The 26,798-nt window shown below is 41.6% G+C and overlaps 2 protein-coding genes across 5 annotated transcripts in view; one reads left to right on the top strand and one right to left on the bottom strand.

Moving 5' to 3' along the window:
* The window catches only part of MCF2L2 (MCF.2 cell line derived transforming sequence-like 2), a 162,477-nt gene that overhangs the window by 68,192 nt on the left and 67,487 nt on the right, over positions 1–26,798 (top strand). The window contains exon 15 of the mRNA XM_075031473.1: positions 1,786–1,874. Within this exon, the coding sequence (XP_074887574.1) occupies positions 1,786–1,874 (89 nt within the window). The remainder of the gene's footprint in view (positions 1–1,785; positions 1,875–26,798) is intronic.
* B3GNT5 (UDP-GlcNAc:betaGal beta-1,3-N-acetylglucosaminyltransferase 5) lies at positions 2,899–24,385 on the bottom strand. Of its 4 annotated transcripts, none has more exons than XM_075031479.1 (2): positions 24,219–24,385; positions 2,899–7,642 (listed from the first exon to the last, which is right to left on the bottom strand). In XM_075031479.1, exon 2 carries the CDS (start codon positions 7,308–7,310, stop codon positions 6,174–6,176), a length of 1,137 nt encoding a protein of 378 aa, XP_074887580.1. In that variant the 5' UTR covers positions 7,311–7,642; positions 24,219–24,385; the 3' UTR covers positions 2,899–6,173. The 4 variants fall into 4 exon arrangements, with proteins under 4 accessions (XP_074887580.1, XP_074887583.1, XP_074887581.1 ...); XM_075031482.1 differs by lacking the exon at positions 24,219–24,385 and adding an exon at positions 22,582–22,722; XM_075031480.1 differs by lacking the exon at positions 24,219–24,385 and adding an exon at positions 11,777–12,282.

The raw sequence follows: 26,798 nt of genomic DNA, 5'->3' as shown, positions 1-26,798 counted from the left end.
TAAAGGCGATTTTTAAAGGTGAAGTCTATATAAGAGCATATCCAATAACAGAGATCACATTTTATGATAAAAGTTCTCTGGGTGTTTTCCAGCTTAATCCACTCTTATTGAAGGCATTCTTAAAATAAGCATTTTGGATTTTCTGATTTTTAATGAGTAATTCATAGGACAAAATTCATACATCAGTACTTCTTACATCAGTAACAGCCACGCATGATGTGCTACTTTGGCATAAATATCCAAAAAACAGTTTAATCTTGTCAGTGCAGAAACTCCACACCAATCAGAACTACTTGTTTTGGGGTTTTGTTAATTTGGTTTTTTTTCAGGGGGGATAGGAATATTTAGGGGGAGGGGAAGGGGAAGAATAGTGTTACCCTAAGGCATAAAAAGCTAAAAATATATCAAGTGTCTACCTGGCACAATTCTATTATTTAACTTTTGATATAATGCAAGTTACTTCAACCCAACTCTTCTGTTATCTGTACCCCTTACTCATACATTTGACCTTTATTTCCCTAAAGCTGAAAAGCAAAAATTAAGATGTAGTCCATTTTCTGAAATGTCCAAAACAGCCTACAACTTCAGCAATAAGCACAGAATAAAATCTAGTTACCAGCAGAAATATACAGCTGGTCTCACCTTTGTCTAAACTCACAGAAAGTACTTTGGAATTAGCCTTATGCTCATCAGTCTTACTCTCAACAGTAGGGCAGGTAATCAGTTGCATTCCTCCCACATAGTCAGGTATATGCAACAACATGGTACAGGCTTTATAAAGACAACCATTCATTTTTAAATGTACTTTCCAAGACGACAGTGCAAGTTATGCCCCCCTCCTTCCCTCCCATTGTTGCTATAAAATGTATTTTATTTGTTCTGATAATACTTCGGGGAGGACAGTTTATCAATGGATTCTATCATCATCACCAACCAGCTAAATAATTTAGTTATACAGAATGTAAGACAACCCACTGCTTTTTTCCTCAGAATCAGTCCTTAAAAACAAAAGTGCTCAGGAACTTAAAGACTCTACTGGAGTTTGGATTAACTGCAAACTCAGCAGCTGAGTTTTACTGAATTTGAAGAGATTGCCTTTGAGTAAACCCAAGTAATGCTTGGTACTTTTAAAGCTGCAGGCAAAAAGGGGAACTAGCCTGCTTAAAACTTGCCGCAAGCCCACTTGAAATGATCCAACTCTGCAAGACTGGACAAGGAATTAGCTTAATGTTTATCAAAATATTATGTAAAAAGCCTCAGTCCGTTTCAATCTGGGGACAGCCCTTGCACATATATACTGTGCTCAGTATTTGAGGGTATATGCTGTCTTACATAATACTGCTACAAGTACTAGTACTTCTCAGAGGCACAAGAAAGATTCCCTAGACTTCTCCATATGGTACTGAACAAAGAACTCTGAAAACATGAAGTCTTTGGGTTGGCTTCAGGCAGGAAACAAAAAATAGTATTTCAGAGTCTAAGGAACAGACTGCTATGCCTGCAATTATCTGAATAAAGAGATCATTCACCTTCTACGGTGGAATATATAAAGACTGCCTGCAGTCAAGAATGCCTCCCATGCCAATACCGAGTAAGGAAATAGAAAAATAGAGAGGAGGTATTCTTGATTTACAACTTGTACATCTAGAATTCAATTATTTTAACTTGTCCAGTTACTTACTAGACTAGGTAGAATCTGGTTTTTATTCTTTTAGAGTTAAAGTTCTCTAAATAAAAGCATCAGCAATTAAGTATTTTCACTTTTAATGTGTCCTTCTTACTCAGATTGAAGTGATGCATGAAGCTAGTCAAGGAGGATCTAGCAGAGTCCTGGTGATGAGTGAAAGCGATGAGAACTTGTCAACAAGGAGGAGGTAAGGTTGCACACATGAGCCAGGATCTTTTTTTGTTCTTAGAATGCAAATAACTGCATTTATGGTACATTCGCTACAACTTCTTTCAAGTTCAAGATTAATAATTAGATATAATTAAGTCACTGAAGTGTTTATAGCCATGGATTTATACACAGTCTATCAGCTGGAAAAGCAAGCAAGATTTATCTTTTGGTTTGGGTTGGGGGCTTGGGCTATTTTTTGCAATTTTTTTTTTTTCTTAGAAGCATTAGTTACATGATATGAGAAAATAAGTCATTAGAATAACCCTTGCATGTATTTACAAAAAAGCAGTATTAAAGATCATCTCAGTATGTTCAGCATATTCATATTTGACTATATGCCTCTGAGAAGCTTCTGGTCTTTTAAATGCAAGCTACAATCTTTTCCACCTTTCTGCAAAGTCTTGAGAAAGATTAGCGATGTATTTTAAAACACCAAACACTTGAATCATTCAGTTTAACAAAAAGTACCAAGCAAACCCAATTTAATTTGGTTGAACTGCACTGTTTCTAGGCCAAAGGCAGCAACTAAAAAAAAAACCAACCAAACCAAACACCCCAACAAAACCCACCCTGCAACAAGCCAAACCCCACAATCCTCCCCAACTTAATTTCCTTTGTTCTCTTCTTCACTATGGTTTAGAGGCATAACATTAAGTTATCCGTCTCACACAGGTATATACTTAACTTGATGCAAAAGACTACATTTCTAAAAATGCTAGCTTGATACATTATGCCAGACAAATCAGAGACATATACAAAAATGCAACTTACTATTATCTGAATTTAATTACACCTTATGAAAATACTGAGTGGTCTCCAAACCGTCAGCTAGTTTTCAGAAAGTGCAAAGTGTGATCTGAAAGAGAACTTTAGATAGATACGCATCTCTTGAAGAATGATTGCCTAAAGAGAACATACAATTTTGGAACTAACAACAGGTTAAGCTTCTAATATCTGTCTGTTTTATACAACTTTAGACTTAGAAGCTTGGTAAACAAATTTTTGAGCTGTCTCCTTTCTTGGGAACACCAATTTTGTCTTTTGTTCCACAAAAGGTTTGGTTCAAGGTAGAACAGAAAGGAAGCAGGGGAAGGTAGGGGGGAGGGAGAAGCAGTTCCAAGGCCTCTCCTAAGAGGGCAGTCAGAATAGCATTTAAAGCATGAGAGTTACAAAGAAAGCAACAAGAGATATTTACCTTTGCTGTGTTGTTGTTTTTTTAAAAGAAATAAGTCTGTTTATTCAAAACAAATTTTACAAAACAATTGTCTTTTTGTGGTACAGAGCAAAGAATAAATATTGAATACTTTGTATAAAAATTAGTAATATCAAAGGGAAACTGATGCAAACCAAACAAACAGGTAAAAACAATTTTAGCATTAAATATGCTGTGCAACAATGTCAAACTCTTAATGAGGAGTGACCATTCAGGCTGATACAGTTTTATTTGTAGAAGTAAAACCTGACAGCCCTGCATTGGAGCACCGAGGCTATTGTTAAAAAAAGGTTCCAGATAAAGGTGTACAAATCTTAAGTCAGTGTTTAGAACCAGAAAATAAGAAGTTTTCTAGCATCTCCATTTTTCTGAAAGGAGTGCATTCATGCTTTCCTTTTTATTCAACAAGCAATTTCTTTTCACTGCAGCAAAAGAAAATGCATACTACAAACATCAAGGCCCTTTTAAGCTTAAGAAACAATCCAAACAAAACTCAAACCAGCTGTAAAACAAAGTATTTCAACGGTCAAAAGTGACTTTCAGATAATGGCAAACTACATTTAAACAGTGTTTTAGATGTTAGCTAGGTCATTACCCTATAGAAGTTTAAGCTACTTAAATTTCTTTACCTTTGCTTGTATGAGTGAAAACAATAAATCCCAACACATAGTTATGCTGGAAAAAATCGTAGTCTTAATAGTACATTTTGATTGCATACTGCATATGAAGACCCTCCTTCCCTACAGTGAACAGGGTGGCTTTTTCTAGTAGTGCAGTTTTGCTGTGCAGCTTGTTGATTTAAACAGCTCACAACAGGTCAGAGATCTGATGAAGCAGCTTTCCTTCAGTACAGAATACTACTTTCTCTGTATGTGCATTTATTTCCCTATAAGTCAATAGGTTTATATAGATCTAGGGTTGTCTTGTGTTTTGGTTTTTTTCTTTTAAAAAACACACATCCTCAGTACTGTAATCAATCTGTATAAGCAATAACAAGAACAAGATTTGTTATTTTGAAAGTATAGCTGTTACATTCTTCAATCATTCTGACACTGGTAAATGATATATTTGTGGGCTCTTTATATATTCGACATTTGGGTCCAGTTAGGATTCGTATTATTTTCTTTCTGGAAAACAATTATAGACAGTTAGATATTTCACTTAATTCCAGTGGCTACCTACCATCCATCTGAAATGGCAGCTTAGAGGACAGTCAGCAAGCTCACTCCTGGATTCTGTCTATGCTAATGTATACCATTGGCCATCCAAACCATTAAAGCCTGCAGCACAGCTCCAAGAGCAGTAGCAATTATTTAAACAAAAGTTTACTACTTACTTGTAGCTTAAAACTGCCAAGTCCTGTATAGCTGTTCTACAGTAAAGTCAAAAGACACAGATCAAGTACCTCACTGCTCCACAGAGCAAGAAACTTCAGGCAGAAGAAAAAGGCTATAGTCTTAGACAGGAAAAGCTAGTAGTATCACTCCTGTAATTAGCACATTTCCAACAGATGCTTGAAAACTTGTGAGCTTTTGCATTGTTATTGCTCTACTGATAAGCGTGACTCATTCAAGCTTTCAGAAGTAGCTTTCTGACACTGTCCACACTAGAACTTGTTCCAGCATCACATCAGTTCACAAGCAATATCTGACCATACCTTGTGTGGGCTGTGTGTCCACTCCAGGAAGAACTACCACAGGTTTGGCAACTAGCAACTCAAATAGCTGTCCTGAGAGTCTGTGAAAACACTGTTAATGAGCTATGCAGAAAAAGACTGCAGACATCCTAGAACTTTGGTTCTCTGTGATATTTATATGGCACCACAGTACAACTCATAATGCCTGGAGTTTGAGCATCACTTAGTTCTATCCTGATTTACAATGCACAGGTGTATTGTTCCTCCTGCAGGTGATATTAACATTAAAATATATTTTAAAGATAAAAGGGCTTTGTGGACACAAACTACCTTGAAATTTTAAAGACAACCTTGTGCTTAAGACTTCAGGAGAAATATTTCAGTGATTTTCATTTGTTTACTGAGTTTCTGTGGCTCAACATCTCCCTCGCCCTTCACTGTGAAGTCAAACTTTGTGCAGAAAATACCCTCCCCTCTTTGTTAGTACAAGCATGAAATTTTGCTTTTTTGAAATCTTTAACAGCTTCAAATTAGCTATAAGTAACATTCTCAGGGACTTTTGCTTGGTTTTCACCTTTAGAACCATAAATGTTGGAAAGCAGAAGCATTGTTAAAAGAAAACTCATTTAGCTTATTTGCTTATTAAAGATTGGACTGTTTAAATATACCACTTCAGTTTTCAGAAGGCAGAGAAAGGTTAGCAAAACCATTACATGAGTAATATTTGATTTTTATACTTTCAAGTTCAGTCCTGATCTAAAGATAGCTCCTTTGTTACTTAACCAAGTCAGAGGGCACTCAAACACTGTTTCTCTATTTCAAAGATTTAGGGAGCTCTGAGAAAAAAGATTGTAGCAGGTCTTCACTTCTAGCACTGTGTTAATTGTGCAGGTCCAGACTTTCTGTGAAGCATTGAGAAATGGCAAATATTTGTAACCAATTTACATTGCCTTCAACTACTGCAATAGTCTCAGTCACGAAGTCAGAAGTTCTATTTTCCTCATGTTTTGAAAGGTCTACTCCATTTTGATATAGCAGATTTTCTTTTTACCATCACATGCCTTAGTTCACATTAAGTTTTTTTTAAAAAAGCTAAGACTTACTGACAAGTTCAAAGTAACAGACATTTTCACCAAGCATTTCAAAGTCTAGAAGTCAAGTCCATTATAGTTCATTTAATCCAGACTTGCATCCCTTGAAGAGTGTAAAAAAAACAGGCTACAATGTAAAAAGTTGCAGTACAGTAGGAGAGCTATTCCAATATGAGTTTCTGAACAGAATTTGGGACCATGTCCCTCCCCCGCCCCCCCAAAACTATTCACATTTAAGTTTTACATCTTTCCATGTTTACGTATATTTTGAATAAACAGCTAAAAAGTTGTTGCTCTGTTTTGGCTCAGTGGATCTTCAACGCAGATATTCAAGTATTACGAAAATGCAGCTGAACAAGGATACGTGTCCTCATAATACAGTTTACAGAGAAGCACAATATTGACTAGTCTGCAGTATATTCGACCCCAAATCCCTGAAGAAAACTTTTTAACTTTGGGATCTGTAGCCTGCTTCCAGAGCTGGTGAAGATCATCTACATGCCCATGAGATGTCATCATCTTGTTATAAATGCAGGGATGATATGGAGCCTTTCCTTCCCCAGAAAAAAATACATGATATTGTGGTACAATTCCCATTTTATTGGCACAGAGACCCATGAAAACATCATCTATATAAAGACTTGTATTGAGAGTCAATGAAGCCTCATATACTTTAGCTGCTACATCATTTGATATTACATATGCAGCTCCTGCTGTATAGTCAGGATAAGAGGGCCACTGGTACATTTCATATGGAACATAGTATTTGCTACTCTTGTCTCTTACGGGAGGGGATCCACGATGGACACGACCAATCCAGAGATCTTGAACACCCATTTGTGCTAGACTTTGGAGATAAGCAACAAGATTTGGCATATGGATAAATATATCATCATCTGCAGACATAATGAACCTGGCATGAGGACAGTAGGCATTCACCCAGCTAAACTGCAAAAGCAATTTAAGAGTAAGATTGTGAAAAGTATCCAAGAAGTCTTGCTGAATCAAATCATTGTATTTCTGGTCTTCTAGCTGAAGTTCTCTTTGCAGCTGTGCTTGCTGCAGATGATCTGTTGGTTGTCCTAAAGCAAAAAGAGTTTTAATGTTGGCATTAAGTTGAGAACGAACATACTTCTCATTACCCCAAGTTTGTCTAATTGCATCCCTCCTATGACGGTTTTCGGGAGAAGTCTTCACAAACAACAGGAGAAGAACATCCTGCTGCTGACATTTCTCTCTGTGGTTGATCAAGTACTGGTAGCTTGATACTCCGTCCAAGTTATCCCTGTTGATAGACAGGCTGTCATTCACAAAATGGTAGCTATTTATGAGGTATCTGTACGAATAGGACTTCATATGGCTCACAATGTGATTATCAAACGGTCCCCAAAAAATCATGAGACACAGTATGAAGCAAGTGGCAAATATCTGCAAAAAATGGCATTTTCTGACTCTTCTGGGACTAACAAACATTCTGATGCAGTTTCTATAATCCTTATTCTTGTTCAGGATCAGTGTTTTCACAGTGCCTGTGTTTTAGTTTAAGAGCACAGTGTCACCCCTTCAAGATAAGTGTCCATTGTAAGGCATGTTGTCTGTCATTCAGTATCCTTTAATTCAGCTTTGTTCACAGATTTCACAAGTCATCTTTCTCAAAAAACATTTTTCTTTGATTGAAAGAATGCAGGCACTGTTGAAAGATGAGACTTGCAGATGAGCATTTTCCTTTTGGGGCATCTTGAAGTGAACACTATAGTTCTAATTGGATCTTCTCATGTGTTTCTTTCCTTCATGAAGATGAATACCTACCAATTGTAAGGGCAGGGGGAGAGGAGAAAAGTTTTAGTGAGCTGATATTAACACATCTGGGTTTAGGTTTGGTCATGAACATGAGCTGACTACTCAGATACTCCCCATCACCACCCACCTACCACCCCCACCCCTCAAAAAAACCCCTGGCAGCAAGTTAGCAGTTGTCAGTGGCCCAGAGCAAACATGAAGGAGAAGGGGAACTTGACACAGAGGCTTCAGTTCTGACACAAGAAACTCTTTCTTAGACAAGCCCACTGCCGCTAACCAACGGATGACAACATTCTGTTTAAATTCTTTAAGCCAGGAGGGAAGCCACACCCTACAAATGACCGAATTTACAAGTTGCCTTCGGACGGCCTATTAAAAACCAAGACCCACGCAGAGACCTGCGACTGCTCCCGCATGTGGGAGCGCCGGGCCACCGCCACGGCCAGAGCCCCCCCCGCCCCGACAGGCCTCACCTCCCTCACAGCCACCGCCCGTCCCTCAGCCAGGCTCCCTGCGAGAAGGGGCCAGAGCCAACTGGAAAGGAGGCGAGCAAGGCAGCCCTCGCTCCAGTCTGGCTGGAGGCAGGTTAGGCAGGGCCACCCGTGCTCCTCAGGGAGCTGAAGCCTCTGACCTGAGGGAAGGCGCCACCTCCGTGGCTCCCCTTGCCCATACCGGGCCTTCCTCCCCCACAGCCCTGGTAGGGCCGCAACGGCCTCATCGCCCAGCACCTTCCCCACCCTGGGCCACGGAGCCGCAGGGCAGCACTGCTCTCCTGCCTCCGCCCCACGGGCAGGCCTGCTGAAGGGAAGCTGCCAGCTGACCTACACAGCCAGCCTGAGGTTGGCTGAAAAGCACCACTGCTACAACCGTGCTCCGGTGGCACCCATTACCACACATCCCACCTACCAGCTTAGGACATCTACTTCTTAGCCGATGGCGCAGATGGAGATTGTTTGTACCCGAGCTATGGTTAAGAGGCAGGTTATGCAGCAAGCCACAGCACCACAGACTCTCCAGTTAGGCACCCCTCAGTCACTGATACACCGACCTATTAAGGCCAGACAGCTAACACTGCAGCGCTACCATCTCTGCTACCAACTAGGGTTTTAGTGAAGAAAAGAATCCAAAGCACAAAAAACCATGCAAGCCCAGCCTTCTCACCCCGCAGTTTGTAAAATTCAGTTCTTGTAGCCAGAGTTGTCTCCCCTACCTCATAAACAAGAATGGCCTGAAGTAGCAGCTATTTGTTCATCCCACAAAAACACGAGAACAGAGCGAGCTCTCTGCCAAGCAACAAGCGTAGGACTAGCACCATAAGGAATGGCACCCCACAAGCTAAGCACTTCTTGCACAGAAGCACAACCCCCAAAGCAAAAGAACACAAGCTATCACTATTACGTTAGAAGAAACGTGCAACACATGTTTTGAGGTTGTTGTACCCATCTAAGGTCTTGCAGCTAGGTAGGATGACAAGAAGGCAACAGACTATACAGAGATAAGGAAACTTAGAGCAATTTTTTGGTGTACTTATCTACCACAGGAAGGGGACTGGCTGCTCAAAATGGAAATGGTGATGGAAACTGTGCATTGGTGCAGTTGAGGCTCACAGATAGCAGTGCATAACAGAAAAGCTGTATGGGCAGTTTGGTGAATAAAAGTCAGTCAGCTCTTTTTATAGTATCAGTTTAAACCCTTTTTATTTTGGAAACATGAAGTTAAACAATGCACGTCAGAGTTATAAACTCAGCAACTTTACAATAGAACGCTCTTGCAAAGCTGACTCTTGTTTCAGATGAAGCAGAGATGCAGACAAGCTGGAGTGTTACAGAAACCCAGACATTTGATAGCTCCTTTTGGAAGAGTGGGTCTGAAAATACCCGCTACTTCCTGAGAATAAGGATAAGTTCTGGTTTTCCCCTCTGACCTAGATGCTTATTTGTGCTCTTTTCAAAAAATCTGTACTCTGCGTGAAGTTGGCCAGTTAGCACAAATGCTGCAGCATCATCTCTCCCGGTTAAGTTTACAAAGTCTGGAGGAGAGGAAAAAAAAAAGGCTCAGCCTAGGTAGTCAGGGTGCCCACTGCCGTCATGATAGCTTAAAAGCAGCTGACTGACTTTTCTGACAGTAAAGGGAGCACAAGGCAATCTATTAACCACTTGAAACAGTTTACCTTGGTAAGCACAGGAATCCTAGTCACCAAATAAAACTTTTTTAGATTACACTTGGATAAGATGTTTTGCCAAGTCTACAATTGCCCACATCATCTGGTAAAAGGGGACAACAGTCAACATCACAAATACAAAGTGACAGAGATCATTGAAGACTAGCAGTGAAACTAACCTGCATGACATTTATTGCCACTAGGGAAGAATAGAAGCCCCACCCCCCCCCGCAAAAAAAAAAAAGGAAAAAAACCCCAAACCACAGAAGTCACCATGTTAACAGCTTTAACTACAGAACAGACAGCAGGGGACAAGAGATGCACATAGACTAAGTTTTCTGCTCCCTAGCACCCCCCTCCTGGAAGTCAGAGATGCTGGAAAGAAAACCTAAGCTTTTCTTAGAAGAAAAAAACCCAAGCCATTAAGATCAACTGACTACAGGCTAGAACAGTCTGGTCTGTCATTTCCTTGATCTAGTTCAGGGGAATTAGATCAGTCTTTAGTAGACAGAAGTTGCTCAGAATCCTCCTCAGAACATACCCCTCAAGTAAAAATTTAAAATGCAATTATTGATGAGCAATACTGATGAAATTTAAGGAGGCCTATACCTACACCACCACCCCCCCATCTCCCTCCAAAAAAAGCCTGAAGATTTGCACTGAAGGTGCTGGTGCACAAGTAGTCTCCTTCATTGTCAGAACTTTTTATAGCACCTTTGCAACACCCATCATTTGGGCTTAGTCATGCTCTCCTTCCCTTAACAGGAGAACAGGCTGAGTCACCACAGGAGCTATTAAAAGCCAACTGATTCTCATAATTCTGAGAAAAGAAAAAAACAAAACACACAACACACCAATGCATTCTCCCTAGCATAAGGAAACATCATGGAACAGAGATAAAACCATGTTTGACAGTCATTTTTCTGACCATAATTAAGGTGTTTTGCCTCTTGGTGTGCATTTTCTTACTTGTGGCTCAGAAGCTTTTAGATCCACCCTGAGACTGGAGAGAAACTGGGAGAACCAAGCACATACACAGTTCCTGTAGCTGCCTCCCTTTCTGGTAGACTGAGGGTTCACAACTGCATGTGGTCTTCCCCATTTGCAAGTACTGCAAGCTTTTTTCATCCTGCAGCAATCCTACCTTTCCTAAAGGGGTTTGTTATTTAGCCTTTCAGTATTGCGACAAGCATGACTACCATTTGAATGTAGCAACCGTTTACAATTCTGCTTTTTGCATTCAGTATACATTCTGGGATGAAAGTGGAGCTAGCATAGTTTGTTATGCAAACTTGATAGTTTGTAGAGTGACAACTGTGAAAAAGCAGATCCTCAGAGAGCTACTTAGATGTCCACAGAAGTCAATATTTGAAAAAAGTCAGTATGAAGTTAATTTCAGGATAGAATTAGAACAGTTTCGGAAAGTCCACTGAGGAGAGGCAGACAAGAAAGACCCTAAAGAAACACATAAACACCTCAGACATGAAACACCAGAGAGACAGACCCTCACCAGAAGAGCCATCATTCACACAAAAGACACTCCAACATCAAGATTTTTTTCCCCAACTACCACCACTCTGATAAAAACCTAAACCCAAGAGAAACCAACTAAGACTGCCCAGAGAGAACACCCCACAACTCCCAGCTACAAATTTTGTCATGGAGTACAATACACAGGCTGGGCTTCAATTAATCTGTAATAGATTTGATATACCACATCCCTGCATCATGTGTATTTTAGGACAAAGATCATAATGCATAGTTATTTTTCACTCCTTCTGCCTAGGACAGAAGGTAAGTTTAGGTCACAAGTAGCTTTCCCAGGCAATGCAGGATATTCCACAAAAAACTATTATAAATAGAACAATTTTTGTTATTATTTTTACTATCTGCTTGTAGCAACTGTCCCTTTCACATCAACAACTCTTGGATAAAGAAAGATCAGAAGATGTACAAGAAAGAACACCTCAAACATTACCTAGTTTCAAAGAGAAGTCATCTGAAGAGCTGCTGATCTCTATGTCCACATCTTGTCCTTGGCTGTGCCAAGAGCCACTTAGTTTACAGGTGCAGTTCCATGTGATGGTTGAGCTCAATCAAAAGCTTACTGCTGCCAGTTGGGGACAGCCTTGCACTCTTTTCCCCCAACCCTGCCCTCTCATCCTCACCACATGGACCTTCCACAGATTGCAACAGCACTAGAGCTTATATAGCTGCTCAACAAGCCAAATTCAGCTCCTCCCAACCTCTTCCCCTCAAAAGGCAATCTGCTGAAGACTCAAAGGAAGTATCAGAAGCAGTTAATTCAGGTCAAGCTGTATCTAGAGCCTAACCTAAGTGCAAAACAGGACTCAAAGGTTTCCTTTGTAGAATCAGATATAACACACATTGTTTCTAAAGCTTTCAGTCTTTTCAATGCTAGGTCTACTACCAGGCTCTGTGTTACTACAGAGAACTTGAAGCCCTAAGACAGGCTTTTGGTCTAAAGTCAGGATAGTCCTGTCACATGAGCTGTTCCAAATCAGCTTGTTTGATTAGTGGATCGAGATGTCCAGGTTCAAAGGCATATTGCAAGGATGCTCCCTCCTGCTGGAAGACTTCAGATGTCACATGGACCTACGGTGCAACACCACTTCTACAGCACTAAAGGAATGTGACCAACCACAGAGGTGACAGAAGCAGCCATGCTGCACTTAAAGCTACAGGGACTAAGATTAGTACTGCCTGGATTTGAATTCAGACAGATTTGTCAAGCCCAGCATAACAATGCAACAATCCTGAAAAGAGCAGGTTGGATTTTCTTGAAGCTTTCAAAATCTGTTTAGAAAGGAGCTACAGGGTTCAAAGAACATGTTTTGGCATGTTTGAGAATTTTGTTTAAGCAGAGTTTAAAACTTTTTTGCAACGTTTGGTTTCTGAGCAATGTAAACAGTTATAAATCCTATGAAATTGAACTCTTCCATCTCCAGCAGTACTGATTTATGTACTGCTTACACCAAAAGACTGAAGGAAATCTAGTCAAGTTAGCACATCAAATAAGCCATCAAAATACAAAATTACATGTTTATCAAGATTTTTCCCTTCCAATTGACTAACTAAAGGTTAAGAAAGTATGTTCCTAAATTAATGGGAGCAAAGCCTGAATGGACATTACTGCTTACAGCTTTAGCTACAAGATTATGTAATCCAGGTTCCTCTTGCCATTTTTCTGTTGCTGACACATCTTCACAAGTCACGCTGTCTGTCAATCTCTACCAGGGCCTATGTCCTCCTTCTTCACTTCCCAATACTTGAAGAACTTCTTATACGTTAAGAAGTTCCTTTGAAACTAATCTTCAAGTTCCTCATATATGAGCTGTATCTCAAAAGAAAACTGAACAGAAACACTGATCAAGTTACACCCCTGACACTTCCAGGATTTCCTGCCATAGTGACATTTTAGGTTGTTTTAGAGTCAAAAAGGTCATTTTAAGGAAAAAAGATACAGTAAGGTACTTAGGTAAGCCTTCCTTCCTACACAGTTCACAAGCACCAAGGTGGAAAGAAAGCACATGCACATAGCCTGCAAAGAAAATAATTTCAAGTATTGTGGAAACTTCTACTGTTATACCTTGTTCTGTACAACACTGGTGAGAAACGGAAGTCAATTTGGACAGGTATCCTGTAGGAAAATACGGTCACAATGACAATGGGATTAACAAAAACAAAGTCTAGTGCTGTAAGGATCTATGAAAAGTCTGGAGTCAGGTCATGGATGTTGCATCAATAAGAACATTAATGCAGGGATGACTGACAGTAGCTTTGAAAATTTTGTTTCAAGAACATTTAACCCATTTTCTGCAATCTCATATGCAGGCTTTGCCTGCAAGTTTTTTTAGTTTGCCTGCAACTTGCAGTCAGGGTACAGTTTCCTGAGATGGTAGAATCAACATTCTTAGATGCTTTTTGTGCATGTGTTGAGAACTTCTCAGATTGAACAGACACCTGATTTTCAGAAGTTGCACATCCAACACCTTCCAAAACATGAACTCCTTAAATGATTCTGAAGTTGCTTAGTCAAGAGCAAACCCCTTATTAAAAAAGTGGGCATTGAAGTACAGCAATTTCTCCAGGAGAGCTTTGTATCAGAAATAACTAACAGCAGCATGTAGAAAAACGAGACGTTGAAAGCTGTGACCACTTGCTGCTTCCCATTGATGTGTAACACTTCTAAGTGCTGGGGCAATCTCTGAAGTGTTCATTGGCAGAGAAATTCAAAGGATGGCAACACATTAGATGGCAGTGGAGTAAAGCATTTCAACTCCTTCAGGGCTGGAAGCAGAAACAGGTTGTAAATGTTTAAGAAACTGCCAGAAAACAGCCAACTACCAGTGGAGATTTAGTTTCTACAGAGGTTTTGCACTTGGTGTAACTACTGGATGGAAAGGAAGAGAGTGATTTCTTCAGCTTCCCCCAAAATGAGCAGCAAGCTTCCCAGCTGCTACAAGCAAGTCTAAATGGAAGCATCTGCCAGAATGAACAAACTTGCCTTCTTAAGTTGCTTTCATCAGGATCAGTTTCCTGAAACAGTTCCTGTGCAGACAGCAGGAGAGGAGCAGGACCACATCTTTCAAGCACCAGTCTACATTTAGACTGCAATTTTCAGTTGCTTTAACCTGCTATATCCACTGCAAACTCTTCCCCATACAAGCTAGAAGGGAGGACTGCATTTTCCAGAATGAAAGCCTCCAAAATATGAGTCAGTTCAAGGGATTTTGCACAAAACACACAAGCACCACCATGAAATTATTTGGTTTGTGTGCAGCAGATTGAGTGAAAAGAGCCATTTCTTTGTACTGACAGTGAAGATAACATTCTGAAGTTTGAGAGTCTAACAGGATTGAGGCTGCATGCCCTCAGTTTCTGAGAAGAGTGACTAAGTACTTAACTTCCATGCAGGCAAGTCAGAGCTCCAAGACATAGCTACAAAGGCCATAATGGTACCCATTGTACAACCCATCGCATCTGTTTTGGCAGATGCCAGTGATGAGCTCTAAGGCTATACTGAACAGCAGTCTGCATTTATGTAAGTTCCCTTTTACAGTGCCAATATTTAAAGACGTGCCAGATTGGTACACATTCCTTTCAACTCTCATGTACTAAGGCAAAAATATGCAGCAGAAGGGCAGAGCACATTAAACTGCAGCTACTAACGTTACCCCATCAGGTGTGGATGGCAGAGCTTAAGAATCAAACCCATTTGCACAGCACTAGGCTTTCTGCTTCAGAGTGATACTTCAGTCAGCTCTTCTTATAGCCTCTAGAAAGCTCCCCCCCCCCCCCCCGTTTTGCAGATCATTTCTGTTTATATCAGAACAAGCGGTGTAAAGAATTTGCTACTGACTATGTAGCATTTAACCTCAGAATATTATAAATACACTTTGCCTGTAAAAGTGGGTGAGGACCACAAAAGGCAATAAAAAAAAAAGGGCTAGCTTGTCACTGCTTTCTATCCCACATTAGTGTATTCACCTCTTTACAAAAGTGTATTTCGGACAACCTTGCAAGAAGGACATCCCATTACACATGGCAAGCTTTGAGCTGAAGGTTGAAGAAAACTGAAGGTAATTGTGAAGTATCAAGCAGTTAAGGATCCAGTCCAAAGCTCAGCACTGAAGACAAGAGAATGCAAATTCTCTAGTTACACATTAATGCTGAATTTGTTTCATAGCATGTTGAAGAGCTACAACATCACAGCCCCACCTAATCAGTAATTCTTTCTGCTGCCTGTTTTAACTAAGCCCATTCAAATATTTATTTGCAGCTAGATCTAGAGATGTTATTTCCTGCCTATTTTCCCCACAAACCTAAGGTGATTTCCGTTCCAGTCTACAGGCCATACCTGAAGATCAAGCTGAACAACTACCTGAAGCAGGTTTTTTTTCCAAGCTAGCTGCCAAACTAAGTCGTCAAATTTAAGACTGACACAACTAATCGCAAGACAACTAGTTTAAGCTGCCTTTCTATGGGGCCTCACTTCGAAACTTTTTTTTTTGCCTAGTAAAGGCCTCATTTAAACAGAAGGCTAACAGTGTTGTACCATGGTCATTTTAAACCATGCTAGACTTTGCTATCCTAGTTCCGTGTTTTAAGTTTTCCATTCCAGAGTAAATATTCTCTCATCTGTTCTCCAATCTATCCCTCTTCCTCAGACAATACTTTAGCCTATGATCGCAATTCAGCATCAAACTCCAGACGGATCTCCCTCCCATATTGCAGGAAGAGTTTACAGTCAAAATTGGGATGTTACATATGTCACTAGCACATGAGCACTAAGGCAGGAAGACCGACAAATGGGAAGTTCAATTTGCAGATCAGAATGCAGGGGTTTCTTGTGCCAAAACACTGTGGGTGTTGTGGGTTTTTTTTCAGTTAGACCAATGATGATAAAACATGCTAGAATTAAAAAAAGTCAAGTCAGATACTGGTTAACTGACAGGGTACAGGAACTGGTGGGTTTTTTTTAGCATTCTATTAGACTACTGCTTTCCAGATTTAAATTAGCACAGATCAGAGATATGTGAACTCATGAGTCCACATAGCAGAGTATCATCCCATACAGACTTCCCAAATCAGTTCAGCTGCAAAAACCTGCCTCTCTCTCTTAAGCATGGCTTATTAACCTTAGCCAAGTATCATGCTGACTTACCATCCAGGTACCATTTATACTCTATATATAACCAAGCATGACAGAAGTCCTGGATCACCCCTTTCCACATCAAATATTTTCTTCCAGTAGTTTCTGTTCCCAAACATACAAGTAGAGCCCTCTGAGACAATCTGCAGGTTTACTTGTCTACCTGCAAACCACATACACAAGAGTTCAAGGAAGCTGGGCTGCAGAACACTAGTGCTGGTTCCCATCCCAATAGTACCTGGCCAGTAAAAAACAACATCACTTTTGTTAAAAACTCTTCCACTTATATGACCCAAGTCATGTAGTCAGGAACATAGCCTGTTTTTCAGTTTTTTATACACATTGTAGAAATTAAGGAGCAAATCAGGTCCCAATCCTATGCACAGGGATACTAGACAGTACAGACTAATTTTCTCCATTGCTATGGCAGTATGCAGGTCTTCAGTTTCAAGGCCATGCTTTCCCCTCCACATATACACACTCAGCAAGCACAAGATCTAATGCTAGACTGAATCCACCATGCAGAGATGTGTGCTTTGCTTGAGATACACCTACACACAAAGGTGTCCTAGTAATTTAAGATAGTCCTCTTAAAGCAACTATAGAATCAGCCTAGAAAACAAGCAGCTCTATGGAGAAAAACAATACTTCTATCAATATCTAAGAAAGCATCTGCATATACAATTAAATTTAAAAGATGAGCTTTCTGATGAGTGAAAAATCATGAGGAAGAGAACCTCTTTAAGATGACCCCCAATGGCTCATCACCCCCACAAACATAGCAGAGCTGCCTTTGCCACATTACTTCAAAGCCCTCCTCTCAAGATCAGCAAGAGCAAATACTGTTTAAGCCACTTCATCTTTCCTTACAGCCACCAATCTACAAGCACATAAGAACACATAGTCATTGCACAGTCAGCTCCCTTGGCCCTTAACAGAATCATGCCTTGTTCATTCTCACCCCCTCCTGTTCACTGCTGTGCATAGCTGCCAACAACTCTTAAGCTGAAAGAGAGAAATGTTGTATTCTACTCGAGGCTGAGGGAAGAGGAGAGTTATTAGTGACCTTGTCTGCTTCTTGGATAATCTCATCTAGTGAGTTGTCTTCTTTTATCAGTAGGAAATTAATCTATTTGAATCAGGCAAGCAGCCTATCTGACCACATATTTGCTCTTGTTTAGCACTTGTAATTCAGTTATTTTCTTAAGAGATTAATTCCCATTTGGGGTAGTTCAGCACTAATTTGCTAAAACTGTTTCAACACATGCAAATGCAGTGTAAAAGTGAAGTCTATATATACAGTATATATACATTTTCTATAGAAGCATGAAGTACTAGTCATTCAAGATACACCAACAGAATAACTTACATTTTTAATGAATCTAAAATTAAAGTTACATAAACAGCACCTTGAATTCAATTAAAGAGTCACCCGAACTTTAGGCAAATCATTATTAGAAATAGCAAATGCATCAGACTGTCCTTTTCTCCCAAGTCCTAACTTCCAGACTGCAATTCTGAAAGCATCTGCACAGTCTTCACTGGCATAAGAAAGCCCCAAATAGTTTTAAGGTTGAAACTGAAAAAACATGCTAGAACCATTATATTAAGAGATACATATAGTTTGACTAAAGTCAAACAGATACCATCCAAACCTGTTAGGTTTGTGCTCTCCAATCTCTATCAAAAGAGACCACTTCTCAGGGAGCGATTGTCAGTTTGGGGAGAGGGTTAAAGAAAACAGCAAAGAAAGTTTTGCTAAAGCTAAGGATACTGCAAGAGCTGGCTACCAAAAAGGACTAAAGAGGAGAATGTTTTCTGCATTTGCAACACCTGCTGACAGAAGGCACCACTGTCTTAGTACTTCCACAAGATCTGGATTCATATGGCTAGCTAACCTTTTCCTTTAGTTCAGTAGTGAAATGTTAAGCTAAGGTCTATTTAAATTACTTTATAAGACTGCATAAGTTTCAAGGCTTTAATGTAGTTTTCACATTTTAAATAGTTTAAGACAGTAAAATATTTCACATCAAAAGCTTAGTTCTTTGTAAATTTAAAAACAGATTCAATACAGAAGGCTCCTTCATACATGTTGGGGGTCTCCATGTTTGTTTCAAACAAGCCAGAAAGACACCAACATCTCAGATTTTATCATAAAATGGATCAAGAACCACTTCAGCATATACAAAGGAACTGAAGATTGGCTGGAATAATAGCGGTGCAAGGCTTTGTTTAAGCCTGTCTGCAAACTGGGTGGGATGAATTCTATTAATCCCCTCCTACTTCTGTGGGAACCAAGGATAATTTTGGCCTTTTATACAGCCTCTTCTGCAACACAACAAGGCCAGGGATTGAACAGGAGACACTCATCTGCTTTTTGTTATGAAATATAGGGAATAAGAATAGCACAGGCTCATGGCAGAAAAGCAAAAAGAATCAACACCCCCCACATGCACTTCGGAGAAACGTGACAATACAGGAAGCTGTAGCAAGGCAAGAACAGCATCCTGCTGTTTTTACCTTACCACAGTTGAAGTACACTCACTGAGAGCTGCTAACAAGTCACTGGCCTTAACAAGAACAGAGGACTAAAAGAATTCCTCAGGCCTAGCTTCAAGATTCAAATCAGATAAGAAAAGTCAAACAGAGGAGCTGCAAAACACTGCCAACACGTTTAAAAAGCAGTGAGATTTCCTTAAGACTAGTCTTTGTGAATTAAATGAAGGAACTTGTGCATTTGCATTTAACTGGAAGTACTTGTCTCTGCTTAGGAGAAATGGATAGTAGGTCACATGACTTAGTAACATCAATAGCCAACAAAAATAATATTTTGATATATATAAAAATACATGCCTGTTGTATATATGTGTGTATGTATACACACACACTTCTATGCAAGACTAATGTAAGGCCAAGAATATAACTGAACTACATACAGCACTATTATACACACAGCACCAGATTAAGAACTCCTGTGAGGACAGTTTAGTGAAACAGTTAAGTAGAAACTACAAATGGAATTCATTGGGAGACAGACCACAAGACACCAGTCTGTCGACTCTAGAAGGAAGCTACAAAGATGTAAGCTTCTGCTCCCAAGACAGGGATGACTTAAGGCAGAAGGAAAAACAAACACATCCATTAAAGGAGCCTGATCATTCTAGAAAGCTGAGCTTTGAGAAAAATGCAACAGAAAAATCAGTAGTTGTAATTACCACAGGACTTTACTCGGGTCTTGCAGACAAAGCAGCCAGAACCTCAGAAAAGAATTAGTCGTAAGTATAGTAACTTTGCCACCCCTATCACCCACTATCAGGGTTTCCTACTAAAAATGTAGTGAATAAGTATTTTATTGAGAAGTCAGGAAAGTTACAAGGAAGAGTTGCAAAAGCACTTTGTCTAGCCTTAACAATAAAACACATGGATTACACACCCCAGTATACCATGCAAAGTGAAAGCCTAATCTTCCTTTAGTTAACCAACTCGAGTAAAAGAAAATCCACCCATCCTCAATGTTTCATATTCCATGGAAAAACACAACGGGGGGGGGGGGGGGAGGCTATGGTGATGTATGATCAGTAGCAGTTTAAAGAACAAGAAAAGCTTTAAGTTTCCTGCCCTAAGACAAAAGGCCAGTTTAAGTCAATCACCACAAGCCTCTTCAGGCCTTAGCAGAAGTGGAACTGGAAGAAACAAAAGTTGCAAGATGCAGCAGAAGAAACGTGAACAGAAAGTGACTTACTGGGCCAACAGTAAATTCAATTTAAAGCAACCTTCTCCAGCTCTAAGTGCAGAGGACTAGCTAAAATCCCTTTTTTTTGCCAATATGTCCCAAAGCACCTCCAACAATATGATCTGTGTTGATAAAAGGAGTTCTTTATTTCAAAGTTACTGCACCTGAAAGGTGACAGTGTACCTTCAGAGCATGGCAGCATTCCTGGGAGTTTTGAATAAAAATGTGTGGTCACGCAAGTTTAAGACTCCAGCAATCTGGAAATGGTACCAGAGAGTCAAACCTGACCTCGTGAAACCGGTTTGCAGCAAGCAAGCTTGCTCTGTACTGCAAGGCAGGAACTCCTACAGTCTGCGGTCTTAGCAATATGTAGATATATGTCCCTCTCCACAGTCCTTCAAACTAAGTTGCTTTTGTTTATAACATTCCCTTCTTTCAAGGTCATCTGTCCACAGGTTAAGCCATCTTGGGATCTGTTAGATTTTCTGAGTTATTTGGGCATGTAGCAGCAGCATCTCCAAGCCACAATTCCATCTAAGTTGAAGATCAGACTATGCAACCACCCAAGCAACACAAACTTTAGGACTGGTAGGGGTTCATTCTACAAAGCTGCAATTCCAAAGCAAAGGGGTTGTTTCATTGTCCTGTTTCCATATGTTGTGGTGTTTCTCTCATTGACTATAGAATTCAAGTGCCATCTTTCAAAGATCCTTCCATAGCATTCCTCCCCTTGCTGCCAAGGGCAAACACCCTACTTACAAAACTTTTATAAAAGAGGTGAAACCACCTCTCGAGTGTCCATGACTATTATTTCAGTCTTTGAAGATTCAGGAATGCACAGACCTCAGTTCAGGATCTGGACCACAATTTCCCAACTCTTGCAAAGACTCCAAATACGCAATGTCTCCTGTATCAGTGGAAAATCCTGCTGTGACTTATGGCCAACCTGACAGAGGTGGAGCATGCTGCGTCCCACTGGAATTTCAAGATTAGTTATTACTGAGGCCTGCTGAATAATCAGATAGCCTCGGTCAAGATGTGCACATCCTAGGAAGCTGAGGAAAGTAATTTACTAAACTCTGCAAGTGCCATATGGGAGGAAGAGCTAGTAATGCAATGCTAATCCATCATTTTCTGGTTCCCTCCATGCCCTCTGCCAGTTCTAAGGCCCAGCAGACCTACTACAGTAACAGCAAAACCACAGTAAGTTTTCCCAAGAACAAAAAGCTCTCAGTCCTCATGTACTTTTAGTCAGCAACATCTTCAAGTTAAAGAATTACCTAGACAATTCCTCATGCATAGACTGATAACCATGGGAGATGAGGCAATGCTTTGTACATCGTAGATGCCATAACACTGTAGGTTGCAGAGTAACACCAAACACATAAGCCACCGGCATTTCAAACAATAAGCAATGACTTGCAGGGTTTTCCACATGTTTCTCTCTAATCTGGAGGTAAATTACCATTCCTAGCTTCAGTACTCACTACTCCAGTTTGGCCAGATGTCAGAGAGACTGTCCCAACTAGTGCTTCAGACAGCATGAGCAACCAGTTTCCTTCTCAATAATTTAGGATCTTAAAGAAAGCAGCAAGTGATACAGTTTTGATTCACTCAATGGAAGAAAACTAGTAAGCAGATACTGCTATTGCATTTCTACGCAGACACCCACCCCAACCCCCCACCCCTTACCAGTGAAAAAGCCCGCAGTTTTACTGAGATACTACATTTCTGTATATAACAGATGGTGGGCTTCTATGAAACTAGTTCTGTGCAGAACAACCAGTAACTCCCCTAATACCAGAGCAACACCCAGCTCTATGTGACAGTCCAGTCTTCTGGAATACTGCTAGAATATTTCATGGCTGTTGTTACCAATGTCTCCTACCCTGCTCAACAAGGGAGAAAGGAAAAAAAAAAAAGCTGGCATTTATCCTCTCTTCGATTACAATTATTTCCCCTTTTTAAAAATAATCTACCCGTTTGCTAACCCCATCCTTTTCCCTTTCCAACTGCCAGGAGAAATGCAAGAATTGGGGAGGAGAAGTGAGAACAAGACAGCATCATGCAAACTAGATTTCAACACTTGCACTAGTAGTTTCAACAATACCGCTAAGAGATCCTCACGCATAAATCTCGGCAGTCCCTAGACGAGGATGCTGCAGCACAAGCAAGCAGCACGTACTCCACTGCTTTGCATAGCCAGCATAGAATTATAGGCTTTTTATCATCGCCTTACACTGGAGTAAAGCCAGTCTCCCATCTCTAGACACTCCAAGATCCATCTCGGAAGCAGTTAACAAAGCTCCTTCTCCTAAAAAGCTGAGGTGTCTCCGATGCTCCCTGCCAGTGAGGGTGAGCCAACGCGACTCACCCCTTTCCTCGGGCCCCCGCCGTCCCGTTCTCCAGCCGGAGCTCCGGGCAGCCGCCCCCGCCGCCCTCCCGGCCCGGCGCCAAGAGCACCCCAAGCTCTCCCCAAAACCTTGGAAAGCCGGGAGGCTCGAAAATACTCCAAGCTCGCACTGGTGTGGGCTGGAGGCCCCCCGCCGCCGCCTGTTGTTACAGCCGCCGCCCGGCACCCCCGCGAATCCCGAAATTAGCGCAAATCGATCGTTCGCTTTCACACCGCCCCGCCCTCCCCCAGCCCCGTCCCCCGGGGCATCCGCGGAGCCCCGGGAGCAGCATGGGAAGGGGGGAAGGGGCAGAGACGGAGGGGGAGAGAGAGAGGAGCTTTCGGCCATGCGGCTGCGGGCGCCCCTTCGGGGAAACAAAAGAGGGAACCGGCCCGGCCCTTCCCCTCGCACACCTCCCGGCCGCCGCCCCCAGCCGACGGTTTGAAAGTCCTCAGCCGGGCCAAGAGAACAGACCAAACCAAAACAAAGAAGAGAGGCTTTTTTTTAAAGCTTCAGCTTAACGCAAACGCGCTTTTGGAAAGCATTCCGTGTCTCCCCCTTCCCCCTAATGCGTCCTCTCAAGCCGGTTTTTCCTACGGAGTGCCCCAAACTAGTTCTGGGGAGGGCTGCTCCCACCCAGCGGCAGGGCGGCCGGCAGCCTCCGTGCCTGCTTCCAGCGGGGAGAGGAACTCCCGGCACCAATTAGGGCGCTAATGAGGCCAGGGCGGGAGGGTTGCCCCAACGCTTTCGGGGGTGCGTCCCCGTGTTGCAACCCAGGGCTGAGCGGAGAAACTCCAAGCCGGATTTGCGAGTTTGTTGGGTGGGAACAGTTGAGGAAGAAGAAAACAAGACAAAAAAACCCCCACAATACGCTTTTCCTGTAGCAAATTTTTTTTTTTTTCTTTTGCGGGGAGGAATGGGAACCCGGGAGGCGCTGGCAGAACAAGAGGCGGGAGGAAACAGCACTGCTTTGAATGAATTATTTCATGGCAGTGCTCGAGTGGCCGCAAGTTTTCCCCTCACGGCTCAGGGGATGAGACAGCCACAAAAAGTTTCTGAGGTCTTTCTGCCCCCCCCTTTTTTTTTTAAGAATATAATCAACTGCAAGACAACGATCAGAGATTTGGGAGGAAATCTGCTAGAAGGCTACACAAAACAGACGCTAAAACCGCCCTGAAGTTTGGGACTCGTTTATTACAGAAATTTGAGATCCCAAACCCCGACAAACCCCTTCTTTAAGTCAGGAGCAAGGCAATCGCGTACGGAGTTAATGGATGCGGTCTGTAGCAGAACCCTTTGAAACAAAGCAGTTGGAAAACTTGTTTGCCCAAAGCGCGGAACCGCAATTCCAGAAACGCGGAAAAGTGAGACACCCTCCTCCCCTGAATAGGCCAGCTCTTAGAATCCCTGAAGGCAGACAGAGACGAGGCAAAAAAAAAAAAAAGCATCTCTGCAAACAGAACACCTTCGCTAATTTAATTACCCAGCTACTCGCTTTACACATAAACGAGGAACGAACAACCCGGCCGCTCTTCGCGAGCGAACAAACTTAGAAAGCGGGGGTGGGGTTGGGGGGAAAGGGAGGGGACGGCACCCAGCACGGATTCTCGCATCTCACCGACATCACCGGAGAGCAAGCCTCCCTTCTCCTCCGCTCGCTTGGCTTCCTTCCTTCCTTGCTCAGGGAAGAGGACTGGCCCGGCCGCGGCCGCCCTCCCAGCCCGCGCTCGGAGCTGCCTCATTGACTCGCTGCCCCATATGTGATGCCTGAGCCGGGACAGCCAATCACCGGCTCCGCCTCTCCTCCCCCGTCCGCCCAGCCCGGCCGGGCCGGGCCGGGCCGGCGCCGGGGGCTCGGCTCGGCGGCTCGGCCCCGCACGGCTGGCCCCGCACGGCCGTCCGCCTCTGCCGTGGCCCGCTGCTTATAGACACCCTGCCCGCTTGCGGCACCGTGCGCCTTGGGGATTGTCCGTGCTCCCGGTCTGGTGCAATTTTGATATTTTTATTCCGTTTTCTCTTCCTCTTGCCCGGGGAGGGGGGGGCTGCAGCGTGTTGTGTGGGGAGAGGGTGTCTTGCAATGGCACTCGAAAGGGCCACAAGTAATGTTTCTTAAAGTTCAAAGTTACTTATATCTTAAAAATATCTTAGGGGACATGGTAATAGTTTAGCTAGTCTAAGTCTCCGAGGTGCTAAATCACATCTCACTGTAGGGTGGGTAGTTTGTAGGTCACGGCGAGACTTGTTTATTTCACTTTCTCGATGGAAATCTTCAGAGAAGGAAGGAAAAGTGGATTCTAGGGTTTGGGTTTTTTTCTCATCTACCCTCTCCACAAACCTGGGTGACTTATTTGCATCATCTTGAGGGGGATGCCTGATTCACTGAAGTACATCAGTGAGAAGTCAATCTCTGTGATTAGTAGCCTGAGATGGAAGTATTTAAAGAACCAAACTTAAGCGCTATGAACGTGCCTTCTTTAAATACACTTCTGCAAAACTTTTGTAGAGGGAAAAACTAGGTTAAAAAAGAAGCTCATTCCAATTAAGTTGAAAAGCCACTATAACACTGCACCTTGTACAGTGTATTGGAAATCTGAGATTTCTTGCTGAACATAAATATCAAACACAAGCCGGTTGTGAATCTTCCATTCTTTCTCATGACTGTGATTGACCCGAATCATTCCTGACCTCATAATTGACTTCACAGAAATTTAACTACTGCGTATCATGACAATTAGTGTCTGTCACTTTACAACCATAAATCTGACAACATCTTTGTGAGGTGAGGAATTATTTTCTTTTTACACACAAGGGAGACAATCGGAGATAGGAATACTATTGTCAAGGGCACCCAGCAAAAGTAGAGCAAGGGTAAAACCTGAGCAGTTAACGACCTCACCTCACCGAAGGATGTGTTGCTTTGTAATACAGGTTTTGTCTGGGGAAACTTCAAGGCCTAAGGAGTTTTCTGCTTGATCTCTCCTTTCTCTTGTTGTATGTCTTAATATGACTAAACACTTTATAGCAGCCTGCCCAGATTTCTCTTTGTCAGTCTGATTCTGCAGTAAGACAAAATACAGTTCTTTACAACTGGCAGTTCACCCTAGCAGGAAAAGTTTGTAGATCATTGTGTAAATTTGGCATGCTATCTAAGCAGTGTTTAAATAGCAGTAGAAATAACCTTATATACAAAGCATCATTCATTTTTCATACCGAAATGATAATTGCTGATTCCTTCCCCAGTTCAGAGATGGTTTTTTTTTATAGCTTTATTCTTCATTCTTTCTTTTAGGTGTCATCGCATTTGAGCATTTTACCAGTGATAAAACGGTCCCTTTCAGAATGAGACATTATCAATGATAGATATTTTAAAAACTCTAGAGCACCAATTTCTTGGCTGGTGATACCAGTTTTTCCTGTTTTAATTTTCAGCTGAAATTGGTAAACCAGAGAGAAAAAAAATAGCAGGTGGATTCTTCCTTCCACAACTATCTATAAAAAAACCCTAAACCATGATACGTTTATGCTTCAACCAAATCTGACTATAAGCATGCAGTTTTAACTTAATATTTTTAATGTGTAGGAGGCCAGCTGGCCAAACAGAAGCATGAAAAAGCCTGAACTTGGAGCCTTCCAAAGTCAAATGTTCCAAAGACATTTAAAAATTAAAACCCATATATTTCTGTGTTATCTGTGTCTTGATAACTCAGTTTCCAGAAAATACAGCTTCAAGGAGTCACGTTTTCAAAATGAGGAGATACCTTTAAAATTTAAGGCATGTGTATAGGGAAACACAATTCAGACATAATTACAAGATTCTAAGAACTAGGTCCATAGAAAGCAAAGTCAGAGGTATTTAAATTGTTGAACAAAAGCGACTGCTTCTAATCAGCACTACAAATAGACTTAGTTTGGTGTGACTGAGTTTGTCTTACAGTTGTGTCCACTTCTCTCCTGAAAAGTGCCATCGGCTCAAAGGATAAACAACCTTTCATTTGTGCTCACTAATTTCCTGTCTTGGTTGATCCAAATTCTCCCCAATTTAAAAAAGGCATCTCTGTCAGTGAAGTAAGCAGACTTCATCCTGCTTCTGACCAGAAATTACAGTGAGAAAGTTTCTAACTGTATCAATTCAGGGATTTTATTTTCCAGTAATAAAAAAAATGGACTTGTCTCTCTCTCTTTCCTTTTTTTTTTTTAA

The sequence above is a fragment of the Buteo buteo genome, chromosome 7, assembly GCF_964188355.1.
Source record: "Buteo buteo chromosome 7, bButBut1.hap1.1, whole genome shotgun sequence".
NCBI classification, from domain to species: Eukaryota; Metazoa; Chordata; class Aves; order Accipitriformes; family Accipitridae; genus Buteo; species Buteo buteo.
The sequence above is the reverse complement of the archived record's forward strand: the minus strand, read 5'-3'. Positions and strand labels throughout refer to the sequence as shown.